The sequence below is a fragment of the Carcharodon carcharias genome, chromosome 15 (genome assembly GCF_017639515.1).
Source record: "Carcharodon carcharias isolate sCarCar2 chromosome 15, sCarCar2.pri, whole genome shotgun sequence".
Taxonomy (NCBI): Eukaryota; Metazoa; Chordata; class Chondrichthyes; order Lamniformes; family Lamnidae; genus Carcharodon; species Carcharodon carcharias.
This window is the reverse complement of record NC_054481.1, coordinates 119312576-119325132: the sequence shown is the minus strand read 5'-3', so window position 1 is coordinate 119325132 and position 12557 is coordinate 119312576. Positions and strand designations below refer to the sequence as shown.

The 12557-nt window shown below is 46.5% G+C and overlaps 1 protein-coding gene across 1 annotated transcript in view; it reads right to left on the bottom strand.

Moving 5' to 3' along the window:
- The window catches only part of megf6a (multiple EGF-like-domains 6a), a 221628-nt gene that overhangs the window by 5109 nt on the left and 203962 nt on the right, over positions 1-12557 (bottom strand). Inside the window, exons 26-33 of the mRNA XM_041206995.1 lie at positions 11281-11412; positions 10175-10303; positions 9639-9767; positions 8833-8961; positions 7293-7421; positions 4556-4681; positions 3817-3945; positions 1207-1335 (exon numbers count right to left, since the gene is read on the bottom strand). Of these exons, the coding sequence (XP_041062929.1) occupies positions 1207-1335; positions 3817-3945; positions 4556-4681; positions 7293-7421; positions 8833-8961; positions 9639-9767; positions 10175-10303; positions 11281-11412 (1032 nt within the window). The remainder of the gene's footprint in view (positions 1-1206; positions 1336-3816; positions 3946-4555; positions 4682-7292; positions 7422-8832; positions 8962-9638; positions 9768-10174; positions 10304-11280; positions 11413-12557) is intronic.

Genomic DNA, 12557 nt, shown 5'->3' with positions numbered 1-12557 from the left:
GATTTCCAAAAGACGTTTGATAAGGTACCGCACATAAGGCTATTTAGTATGATAAGAGCCTATCGCGTTGGGGGTAGTATATTAGCATGGATAGAGGATTGGCTAACTAATAGAAGACAGAGTTGAGATAAGTGGGGCATTTTTGGGATGGCAACGTGTAACTAGTGGATTGCCACAGAGATCAGTGCTGGGGCCTCCATTATTTACAATATATTAATGACTTGGATGAAGGAAGTGAATGTACTATCGCCAAGTTTGTGGGTGACACAAAAGTAGATGGGAAGGCAAGCGGTGAGGATGACATAGAGAGTCTATAGAGGGATAATGTGGGAAAATATGAGGTTATGCACTTATTCAGGAAGAATGGATGAGCTGAATATTATTTAAATGGAGAAAGACTGCAGAAAGTTGCAGCACAAAGGGATTTTGGGGTCCTTGTACATGAATCCCAAAAAGCCAGCATACAAGCTCAGCAGATGATAGATAAGGCAATTGGAATGTTGACTTTTATTTCAAAGGGAATGAAGTATTAAAATAGGGAAGTCTTGCTAAAACTATACAAGGCACTATTTAGACCACACCTACAATACTGTGAACAGTTTCAGTCCCTTTATCTAAGGAAAGATATACTGGCATTGGAGACAGTCCAGAGAAGGTTCAGTAGGTTGATACCGGGTATGAAGGGATTTTCTTATGAGGAGCGGTCGAGTAGGTTGGGCATGTACTCAATGGAGTTTTAAAGAATGAGAGGTGACCTTATTGAAACATATAAGATTCTTAGGGGGTTTGACAGGGTAGATGCTGAGAGGTTGTTTCCCTTGTGGGAGAGTCTAGGAGCAGAGGACATGATCTCAGAGTAAGGGGGCACCCACTTAAAACAGAGATGAGGAGAAATTTCTTCTCTCAAAGTGAAGTCAATCTATGGAATTCTTTACTGCAGAGGGCTGTAGAGGCTGGGTCATTAAATATATTCAAGGCTGAGATAGACAGATTTTTAATCAGTAAGGGAATCAAAGGTTATGGGAAAAGGCAGGAAAGTAGAGTTGAGGATTGTCAGATCAGCCATGATCTCATTGAATGGCGGAGCAGACTCGATGGGCCGAATGGCCTACTTCTGCTCCTATGTCTTATGGTCTTATGGTCTCAACCAGTAGGTAATTGGTGAGGGGAAGGACTTAGATTTTGAATGAAAGGCAACACTTTTACCTTCCTCGCAGGTAGGCCCAGTCCAACCATACAGGCAGGTACAGTGTCCGTTCCGAGAATCACAGCGAGCGTTATTGGAGCACCTGCAGCTCAAGGAGCAGCCGGGTCCGTAGTGATTGGCTTGGCAATCTGAGGAGGACAAGAAATCAATCACTATAAGCAGTTTCTGCTGAAGTTTCAACCTCTTCAAACCTTTGACATTCTCAGACCATGCAGATGTTGCTCAGTGTAAAGCTCTCTCTTGTTAAGGATCTTGATGGTTTCCCACCTGCGTCCCACTTTCAACCAGTGAACAGGCAATCTTTACATATTGTTGAGGAGAGATTTGAAATACCAGGGCTGCATCCTTTGAAGAAGTGAAGGCTGAAAGGGGATCTAATTGAGATTTTTATTTTAAATTTTGAAGAGTTTCAGCAGAACAAAAACTATGGCCGGAATCGTCCCAGATTTGCACTAAGTGTGGTAGCAGGCGGGTGAAATGACATTTTACCCACAGGGCACAATGACGGCTTTTCACGCCATATCATCCCAAACCTGCCACGTTAATTATGCATTCCCGGGATACACGCCGTTCGCTTGGCGGACGGGCTCTCATTTGCCCACCAGGCCATCACCTCACCGCTTCAGCATGCTTGGTACCATATTTAAAGTCCAGCCACACAGAGATCCCTCAGTGCTTCCAGCCCATGACTGCTGCAAAGAAGGCTTGGCCCTGAAAGGCAAAAAGACCGCAGCTCCCAGGTTCAATGACAGGTTGCTTGAGCGCCGTTTGGACGCAGTGGAGGCTCGCCATGATGTCCTCTACCCCTGCTCTGGGCGCAGAATGGGCAGCAACTTCACTAATTTGGCTTGGGAGGTGGTGGCGACGATGGTCAGCGCCAACGCCCTGCAAAAGAGGACAGTCACCCAGTGCCGCATGAGGAGGAATGATCTCCTCCATTCAGCCAGGATAAGTTACTCTTCTCATCACTATCAACTCGCACACTCACAAACCCATCACACATCCACAGGGATCTCACTCACTGCCGGTTCAAGGGACATAACCATTCACTCTCTCACACACACCTTCATTGTCCTCATCCCATCCATGGGACCACTCACCACCAACACTTGCCAGGCATACTTATCATCTGGCCTGGCAGGCATCCTGCTTATACTCTCTCCATCTCTGTTTATGCAGGACAAGCCGGCACACAACAAGAGTGAGAGGTTGCAGACCAGTGGAGGAATGCTTGAAATCAAGGTCCTCATGGACTTTGAAAACAGAGTCATCCTGTTGGCCAGTGATGATCTGGACTGGTCCTGTGCTGACAGTGAGGTTGATGCTGTTCTACCAAGTGAGGATCCATCGGACAACTGTGTTGTGTCCTGTTTCACAGGCCACTAACACGCATTAATTATCTCCCCTTGCTTCCGCAGGTGCTTCTGAGAAACAGCCAATGAAATCCATGACCCAGGGCCTCCAATCAAGCCCCGAAGAAACCTCTGAAGAGGAATCTGAAGGCACCCTCCTTGAAGTCCCGTCAAGTTCTCACTCACACCCTCCACCAGCGCAGAGACACACACCTCGGTGGGACCTAGCTTTACAGTAGCCTCGGGAACACAATCTGGTGAGCGTATCGCACTGCCTTGTCAGAGGACTGCTGGAGGCCAGAAATTTGCTGAGTCTGAGTCAGATGACAAATCTCTGGACTTGGTCATACCTCAGTAGCTGGAGCTGCAAAGGCAAGCTCAGGAACATCAGGAAGGGATGTCCAAAACAAAAATAAAAATACCTGGAAAAACTCAGCAGGTCTGACAGCATCTGCGGAGAGGAACACAGTTGACGTTTCGAGTCCGTATGACTCTTCAACAGGGATGTCTGCTGGACTCCTCAGATTGCAAGGCACGATAGAGGAGTATGTCCGCCTTCAGGCTGAGGTGATAGCGCCAGGATGCCAACGCACTGAGGTGAATGAACACTGATAGGATGGCAGCTGCCATGGAGACCTTGGTCCAGGACGTTGCTCCTGCACTGCTGCATGGGCTCAACTCCATCACTGATGCCATAGTTGGCCTCCAACAATGTGTATGCGAGAGGGGTGCGGGGCAGCTTGATCTCACTCCAGCTACCTCTTCTCCTCAAGGAGTCAGCCGGGGGCCTTTGGGCACCCGTAGGGAGGAGGATGGCCTCTGGGGCCATCCATCTAGGTGACTCCTGGTGTGTCTGGCCCATCCGAATCCCCTCATCCTGTGACCTCAGCAGCTCTAGGTCCACAGGCCGAGGAGGGTGCCTCTGCCATACAGCAGGACCCCGACTGCAGGCCGGGTCCCTCCAGGTCTCGGTCCTCCACAGAACGCCGGCCAAGGTCATCACAGAAAGGGTGCAGCAGTCAGCGGGCTGCCTGCACCTCCCCGTTTTTTTGCCTTTTCACCATATTGTCCGCTCACGCCACCGAACACGCCCGACGCCAGCAGGCACGGAAAGTCCCGGCCCATGCCCTCTGATTGGGCAGTCAGTAATGAACAATTCAAAATGGTCACTGGGAGTAAAGAGAGATTAGGACAGATGTCTTTGTACAGAGCACTGAGCCTGGAATGCTTTGGCGCAGAGTGATGCATAATACTCACCAACATCGCACCTAGTGCCAGTCTTCCCTGGGGGACAGAGGCACTGCCCTGTTGCGGGTTCACAAGGCACACCTCCCTCACAGTCACACAGCTGCTGGCACTGCTCCCCGTGTTGTCCCTCCTCGCATTCTACAGCGGCCCGGAGAAAAATAAAACAAGTCAGATGGCTCAATACCTCAACAGTAGGCTGGCTGTGGAAGCCAGCTATACTGTCCGATTCACGTCAGGGCAGGCAAAGCTCTCCATGTAACCACAGAATACCAGACAAACAGTCCCCATGCCCTCAGGGAAGATAATACATTTCTGTAGCTCATGTGGGCAGGCAACTATCTTCAATTACCTTTAACAGAGGCAAGATGATCTCAATTCTTGTGATTGAGGAATCATAGAGCTTCGCAGGGCATGACTGGAGCTTAAATTTGCTTTCCATGTATCTCAAGTTGCTGAGACTGGCTATCTTGCCAACGTGCTGACAGCGTTAAGAACAGCTCTTTCCAAACCTCCAGGTCCATAAAAAAGCATAGAATTTAGGAGCGAGTTGCCTCATTTCTAAAGCTTGGTCGCTAAAGCTCAGTGACTGCATGTGGACAGCAGCTCTAAGGCCAGGTAATGTGGTCCATTTGGCTTTGTTTGGGGGACTGGAGTATGGTGGGGCGGGTGAGGAGGGGAAGGGCAGTTAACAACGCAATAGCATTTTACAGCAGCCATAACCCACACAATGCTTTGTTAGAACAATTACCTTTTTCACAGTAGTCTCCATGGTAACCAGCTGAACACAGGCACTGCCCAGTCACAGGATCACATGCTCCATTTCCGCAGTCACACAAATGCTGACAGTTCGATCCGTGAAAACCAGACGGGCAGACTGTAAACAGACACAAACTGTCACTCAGATTAGCTGAGAAAAGATAAAACTAGACATCTCAAGGGTGTTACAAACTTTGTGCCAGCAATGCATCACACTGTGCCTCTGCGGCCCTCCATCACTCATGGTGCACTAGGCTGCCTATCTTGACTTGCTATCGGAGGTGATTCACTCAGTAAAATTTTGACTGTCAAAGGCACCAAAACAGTGACTGCAAGTGTGCTAGCCATGGCTCAGGGGATAGCATGCTTCCTCTGTTATCACCTTTGTGAGTGTTGTTTAGGTTGTCCTGCATTAGGATCAGTAGAGACTGCTGGAGGCAAGGCTGTGGTAAACTTTACCTTTTATTAAACATTCTTCTCAATACATACAGGACAAGGCTTCACAAAGGACCATCCCTCAGTAAGCTCTGTTGTCATGTGATCTTACGTCACTGATGATATAGACTGCCTATTAACATTAATCCTTTACACCACACTACACTTGTCTTTGAGTCAGAAGGACCTGGGTTCAAGCCCCACTCCAGAGACTTGGGCACAAAATCTATCTTGATACAACTTGTGCAGTACTGAGGGAGCGCTGTACTGCCTTTTGGAAGAGACATTAAACTGAGCCCCGTTTGTTCTCTCATGTGGATGCAAAAGATCCCATGGCACCAACAGAGGAAGAGCACAGGGCAATTTCACTGCTATCCTGTTCCGTTTCTGCATTGGAAATTGTGCGTATTCCTTACCGTTAAAGCTGGATTCCCAGCATCGATATGGGACACACCGCTCACTGCTCCACAAAAAGTGATTGTTAAATCACTGTATCGCCAGCCACCACAATGAAACAGGAAGTTGATGCTGCTGATGTCAATCCCCCCCCTCGCTGCCCTGGTCGCCGCCCCACTCCCAACCCCTCACCACATCCCTTGTTGCACCCCCCTTGCCGCTCCCCTTTGAGGTGGCGAGTGAGGCAGTGGGTGCTCAAGGGTTAGGAGCAGGGCAGAGAGAGGGTCAACAACAGTGGCAGCGAGTGGGAGGTGAATGGGGTGGCAAGTGAGGCAGTGACTGTCAAACATCCAAAATATTGTTCTTTGATGCAGGCAGCCACTTGAGGTGCTGCTGCCAGTGAGGTCACAAGCACTGTGACTGCATGTGTGGTGAGTGCGCCCCCTGCAGTTGCAGCAGCAGCAAATGCAGCCTTGTTAAAAATCCTTTTGTTCAATTTCTGGACATTTACACAGGGAATGCCGAACGTAAGTTGTGTACTGCTATCAATGAACTGCAAATTAATGAGTAAATCTCCAGTGGATGCAAAACCCAGCAGCAGGTGGCGATATCGTACAATGAATATAACTTTGTGCCCTTGTATGATGGAGGTTATGGTGTAGCAAAGAGTAAGGCCACACAACCCCTCAGTGAACATTGGCCAAGGCTGCCAATCTGTCTATTGATCAAAGTTTTCTACCGCACAGCTTAAAAACCCCCGCAGAATAAGGAATCATCCCCTTTAACTTGGCATTCCATTCCATAAGCTACTCATACCATAGAATCATACAGCACCAGAGGCCAATCAGCCCATTGTATCTGTGCTGGCTCATGATGTGTTTGAATAAGTTGAGCTGATCTTCAGACTTCAGTCCCACCATTACATCCCTTCATTTCCTATTCAGCCACCCACTATTCACATCCCCAGCCATTTCCATTGGCGTTTAAATTTATTTAAATTCTGGACCCACCCACCTTCCTTTTGTGAGCCCCATTCTTGATCCCCTAAAAGGGTTCACAAAGTACAACCCTTCCTTCTATTCCTCCAGCCGACTTTTACTCCAATTGCATATAGAACATAGAAAATATAAATGTTAAGTCTTTCCATTTATCATCCTTCCAATTCTAGCTTAGCCTAACTATATAGTGTTCGTTTATCACTCTACTTCCAAACATACTTCACAACATGACCAGTATATACTCTCCTCTCCTCAACTCTCAGCATAGTGTTCTTTAGCTCTCCCACTATTTATCTGCTCTCAGGATTTCTCTAATCGGTCATTTCTTCCAACAGTTCTCCCCAAGCTCAAACCCAATCAGACCCTCAACTGGGAGTGTTCACAACTAGCCATGATGGACAAGTTTAACAATTACAGTGCAGTAGCGTGGTGGTCATGTTACTGGGCTAATAATTTCACTGGGGATGTTTAAGAATTTGAATTCAGTTTTTTTTTTAAATTCTGGAAATAAAAAGCTGGTGTCAGTAAAATTGTCCATGAAGCTGTCAGACTGTTGTGAAAACGCAACTGGTTCACTAATGTCCCTTTAGAAAAGGAAACCTGCTGTCTATACGCAGTATGGCCGATATGTGACTGCAGTCCCACACAGTGACATGGTTGACTTTTAACTGCGTCCTAAAGTGACTGTGGAAAATCACTCAGGTGTAACAAAGAGTTTGCAGTGTTTAAGAAGGTGGATGCCCACCTTCTCAATGGCAACTGAGAGATGAGCAATAAATGCTGGTCTTGCCAGCGACGCTCACATGCTCGAGAATGAATAATAAAGTTATTTTTGCCCTTGGGATTTCTATCATCTACGATGCCCAGTGTCCTCTCAGAGCTGGGTCCCTGTCAACTTACCGTGCTCACAGTTGTGCCCATAATACCCTCTCGCACACTGACAGTACCCAGTCACACGGCTGCAGGTTCCATTATTTTGGCAGGCACAGTCCAGCTGGCAGTTAGCACCGAATTTCCCACCGGGGCATTCTGGAAAAGATCAAACCAAACCAGGGATGCCGATTCTGTGAATTCTACCTCAATCCAAATCATAAGCAGGAAGTACATGCAACAGAAAGTAAAACGCTGCAGATGTTGGAAATCTGAAATAAAAACAGAAACTTTCTGAAAAAATACTCAGCAGGTCAGACAACATCTGTGGAGAGAGAAACAGTTGAAGTTTGAGGCCTTTAGTCAGAACTGGAAGATGTTAGGAATGTAACAGTCTGTAAGCAAGTACAGAGTCAGGAGAAGGGGCTCTACAACAAAGAAAATGTTGACAAGAAATGCCACTGGAGAACAACTAATAAAAATAAAAGTAGCAACACACTTTACATGTGTTTATCTTGCCACATTTTTCATCCAGTTTTCTTTCTGTCTTTCTCATTGTCCCTGCTTCTGTTTCTATCTCTGACTTGATTACTGTCTCTCTCTGTCTTTGTCTTTCCCTCTGTGTCTATCTTTCCCTGTCTCTTTTCCAGTCTGCATCTCATTCTCTGTTTTGTTTTATAACTTATAAAGCTAAGATGTTCAGCCATGGCTCAATTGGTAGTTTTCTCACCTGAGTCGGAATTTCATGAGTTCAAGCCTCACTCCAGAAACTTGCGCTCGTGATTTAGGCTGGCACTCCAGTACAGTCCTGAGGGGGTGCTGCAGTGTTGCAGTGAATGCTGCAGTTGGAGGTGCTGTCTTTGCAGGATAGCCTTTAAATGCTGAATACTCCTGCACCTCTGCTCCCCATGCTTAAATTGTTCTCTCCCACAGTTCTGTCTATTCTGTGAATTTTTTTCTCCCTCTCCCACTTTCAGTGTTCATTTTTGGAGGTAAAAGCAACTTCTTTTTAAAAGAGGCTTTAAGTGCTGGAAGCCAACGTTAAATGCATGTTTACAACCAATGAAAAGTACAGGCCTGGAAAATTAACGGCTGACAGAAAAAAAAAATCCAAACAGGGTTGCTAACTCCGGTCATATTCCTGGAGGTTTCATCACATGACCTCCAATAGCAACGCCCAATAAAACAACCTATACTCACAATCTCCATTTTTTTTAACAACTAGAAAGTGTTCAAGGAAAATAAAAAAGTACAGGATTTCTTTAACGCCCCCTACGATTTTTCTCTTGGGTTGCTTGCAGGAGCTTAACTTATCATCCCTGGAGTCTCCAGGACAATTCTGGAGGGTTGGCAACCCTAAAACTAGTGACAAGGAAATCCATCCTTGAAATTCTGTACACTGAATGTCAGAATGCTTATTTTCGATTTATATTTGATTTCTGATCAAGTTTAACCACAAATTTCAAAGTAGGTTTTTTGAGTACAGAGGCTGCAGGAATTGCCCTCAAGTTTACATTAGGCTCTTCTGTTGGGTGTTTTTAGGCTTCTCTTGAATGTACAATGCACTCACCTTGTCCACATAGGGGTCCTGTCCAGCCCAGACCACAGGAACAGGAGCCATTGACCGAGTTGCACAATCCTCCATTCCTGCATGTGCAGGTGTACTGGCATCCCTCACCAAACCTGCCTTTAGGGCACACTGAACAGACAAGATCGTGGTTACATTACCAAACAAATTCCAACATCACTGGGCAACAAGGAATCTGAGGCTAGAGCTGAGAACTCATTCAGGCTTCAATTCACCTTTTAGGGTCAGATGTGGGCAGACAGAGTGTTGATATCACTTTGCGAGCTGTTCTATGGATCATTTGGACATTCTAAAGGCTGGCGATCATCTGCTACTGTTCTACTTGTGGGAGATGTTTGGACACTGCAACGCTGTAAGGCCACTAATAAATTATGTTCCCCGTTGAACAACAGACCTGCCAATATTCTGCTCCCTCCAAAAGCACATCAGTATGGAGGCTTCATGCAGGAATGAAACAAGGGACAGGCCTGCTCAAACAGCCGGAGTCCATTGGTGGTGCTGAATGTACATGCGTGGTGATCCTATGGGTGGACTTGCCTGCACGTGTCTGAACTCATGGTGCAGCTGCTGGCACACACGTACAAAAATATGCTTCAAATCTTGGAAGTGAAAACTGTGCAGTTTTTCACTCCAAAAATGGCCCGACACTAGTCTGATACTAAACCGGGTAGTTGGTCACCCAATCGGTCATGCATTGGAATTACCTGCCCTGCCAATCCAGTCTGTCAGATCTCAAGGAGTGAATAGTAAGGGCCCATCACCCAGCCCCGGGGTGACAATTCACTCACCATGCTGGCATTGAAAACCAGTCCTGCCTGGTGGGCAGATGCATCTTCCAGTCACGTGGTCACACTTTGCACCTTCTCCACAGGAACAGGCCACGGCGCAGTCCATGCCATAGTGACCAGCGGGACAGGCTGTAGGCAAGAAACAGAAGTAGTATTAACCTGATGAAACCCAGCTTCTCTATAACCTGAAAAGATAGATTCAAGCAAATTTATGGCACAAATGGAGACAATTCGGCCCATTGTGCTAGTGTTCACTCTCGGCAAGAGATATCTACTTAGTCCCATTCACCTGTCCCTTCTCCACATTTTGCTTTTTCAAATATTTATCCACCCCTTATTCAAAACCTGATGTGGATTCTGTTTCCACTAGCGCGCACACAGGACGAATGGAGAATGATTTTGTCTTATTGATAATCTTATGGATCTCAGTTCAGTTGAGGGTCGGACATAGTACAAAATAATAAATGAGCCCCTCCCTTCAGTATAGATCAGCTCCCTTCAATAACTGAGTCCTCCTCGTTTTGCTGTTCACTTACTCTGATTACAGTCAGCTCCGACATACCCAGGTGGACAGGCACATGTCCCGGTCACTGTCTCACACCGGCCTCCATTCAAACAACGACATGATCGGACGCAGCTGGATCCATATCTCCCATCTGGACATTCTGGAGGATTAGAGGAGAAACAGGGCATCACGGGGCACTCTGGATACCTGTCCACCTTCGCTAGGAATTCATACTATACTTCGCACAAATTCCCCCATCACCCCAATTTTTCCAGGCTCCACCCACAAGAGTTCAATTCTGCTTTAGCATTGTTTCTTCTGGGAGTTTAAAGTAGAGGCAAAGTACAAAAGGAGCTTTTCCTACTCAAAATACTCCGGTCAGGAATTCCTTTCCCTAGGTACCCTGCTGCCTGACTTCCAGGTTAATCCCGAGGAAGGGCCAGCTCCTGATTTGAAGGAGCCACTTTAAGAGGCCTCAGGCCATCTGTAATGGACAGCCTGGAGTTGATCAAGGGGAGGGCTGGCGAAGCTAGAGAAATAAGTCAGATTATTAACAGTATTTAACACCACAGCCCTTGTAGAATCAGAGGATGATGCACCACACAAGGTCTCTCTGTCCATTGTAGCTGTATGAGTTCTTAGAGAGAGTTATTAATTCATCCCACTCCGTCCTGCCCATTCTCCATAACTGTGCAATTTTTTTCCTTTTCACATATTTATCCAATTCCCTTTTGAAAGTCATTACTAAATCTGCTTCCACTGCTCTTTCATGTTTTTTTGGCACTTTACTGTATGCAAATGGGCTGCCACCATCCCTACATTAAACCAATGACCACATGTCAAAAAAGCATTTGATTGGCTGCAAAGAGCTTGGGAATGTCTTGAGGATGTGTAAGGTGCCATAAAAATGAAAGTTATTTCCTTTCCTTTATCACTGCTGCTGAGATCAACAGACAGGGGATTGAATGTAGTGCCGCCCAGTTTGATACCGCATCAGGTAGCGCATTTACCCACTGACCTACTCAAGGGGCTGTTGGTCTCTCTCTCTCTCTCTCTCTATAGTTTATCTCGGCTTATACTGAGTATACAGTGGCCCTTTGCAGGTCATACAGTTTAATCAAGTTGAGCAAAACTCACTCAGGTTACAGCTGTCTCCGTGGTAACCAGGAGCACAGACACATTCCCCACTCACTGGGTGGCATAGCTGGTTTTGAGCAGAACATTGGCACACCTGGTTACAGTTCTGTCCATAAGTACCAGGCAGGCAGGCTAAGGAAGGAGTCAAGGAACAAAAAGATGAAAAGTTAACTGCAAGACAAGCGATGGGATTCAAAACAAGAAAGCAAACCTGCAATTGCTGGAAATCTGCAATAAAGACAGAAAATGCTGGAACGGCACTGCCGCTCAGCCAGCATCTGACATGGAAAAGACAGGCCAACAATTCGGGTTGGACCTTCAAGCAGAAACCTAAAGCATCCAGCTGTCCCTGCAACCCAACATTCATTCTGTAACTGCTGCCATACGTAACTTTGGATTTAAGATAACACTTTCATCCCCAAGTCCTTCTTGACCAAGCTTTTGGTCACTTGTCCTTCTGTAACCAGGTGTAAAACTTTGTTTGATTACATTCCTGTGAAGGTCCTTGGGATGTTTTATAACAGTAAAGGCAGCAGTATATAAATGCAAGTTGTGGTTGTTGAGTCAGAAAGTCATGGGTTCAAGCCCTGCTCCAGGTCCCACGTAAAAATGTAAAATGTAAAAAGCAAGAGGGTAGCCAGGGAAAGGGTAGGCCCACTCAGGGACAGAGGTGGGAATCTGTGTGTGGAGCCAGAAGAAATGGGAGAGATACTAAATGAATGCTTCTCATCAGTATTCACCAAAGAGAAGGACTTAGTGGTCGATTTGTCAAGGGAAGAGTGTGCAGATAGCCTGGATGTTGAGATCAAAAAAGAGGTGAAGAATATGAAGGTGGATAAGTCCCCAGGGCCAGATGGGATCTACCCCAGAGCACTGAGGGAGGCAAGGGAGGAGATTGCTGGCTACAGGTGAGGTCCCAGAGGACTGGAGAATGGCCAATGTTGTTCCATTGTTTAAGAAGGGTAGCAGGGATAATCCAGGAAATTACAGGCCAGTGAGCCTTACATCAGTGGTAGGGAAATTATTGGAGAAGATTCTTCATGACAGGATTTAATACCATTTGGAAGCAAATGGGCGTATTAGTGAGAGGCAGCATGGTCTTGTGAAGGGGAGGTTGTGTCTCACTAACTTGATTGAGTTTTTCAAGGAAATGACAAAGATAATCGACAATGGAAGAGCAGTAGATTTATATACATAGATTTCAGTAAGGCCTTTGACAAGGTCCCTCATGGCAGACAGGTACAGAAGGTAAAGTCACACGGGATCAGAGGTGAGCT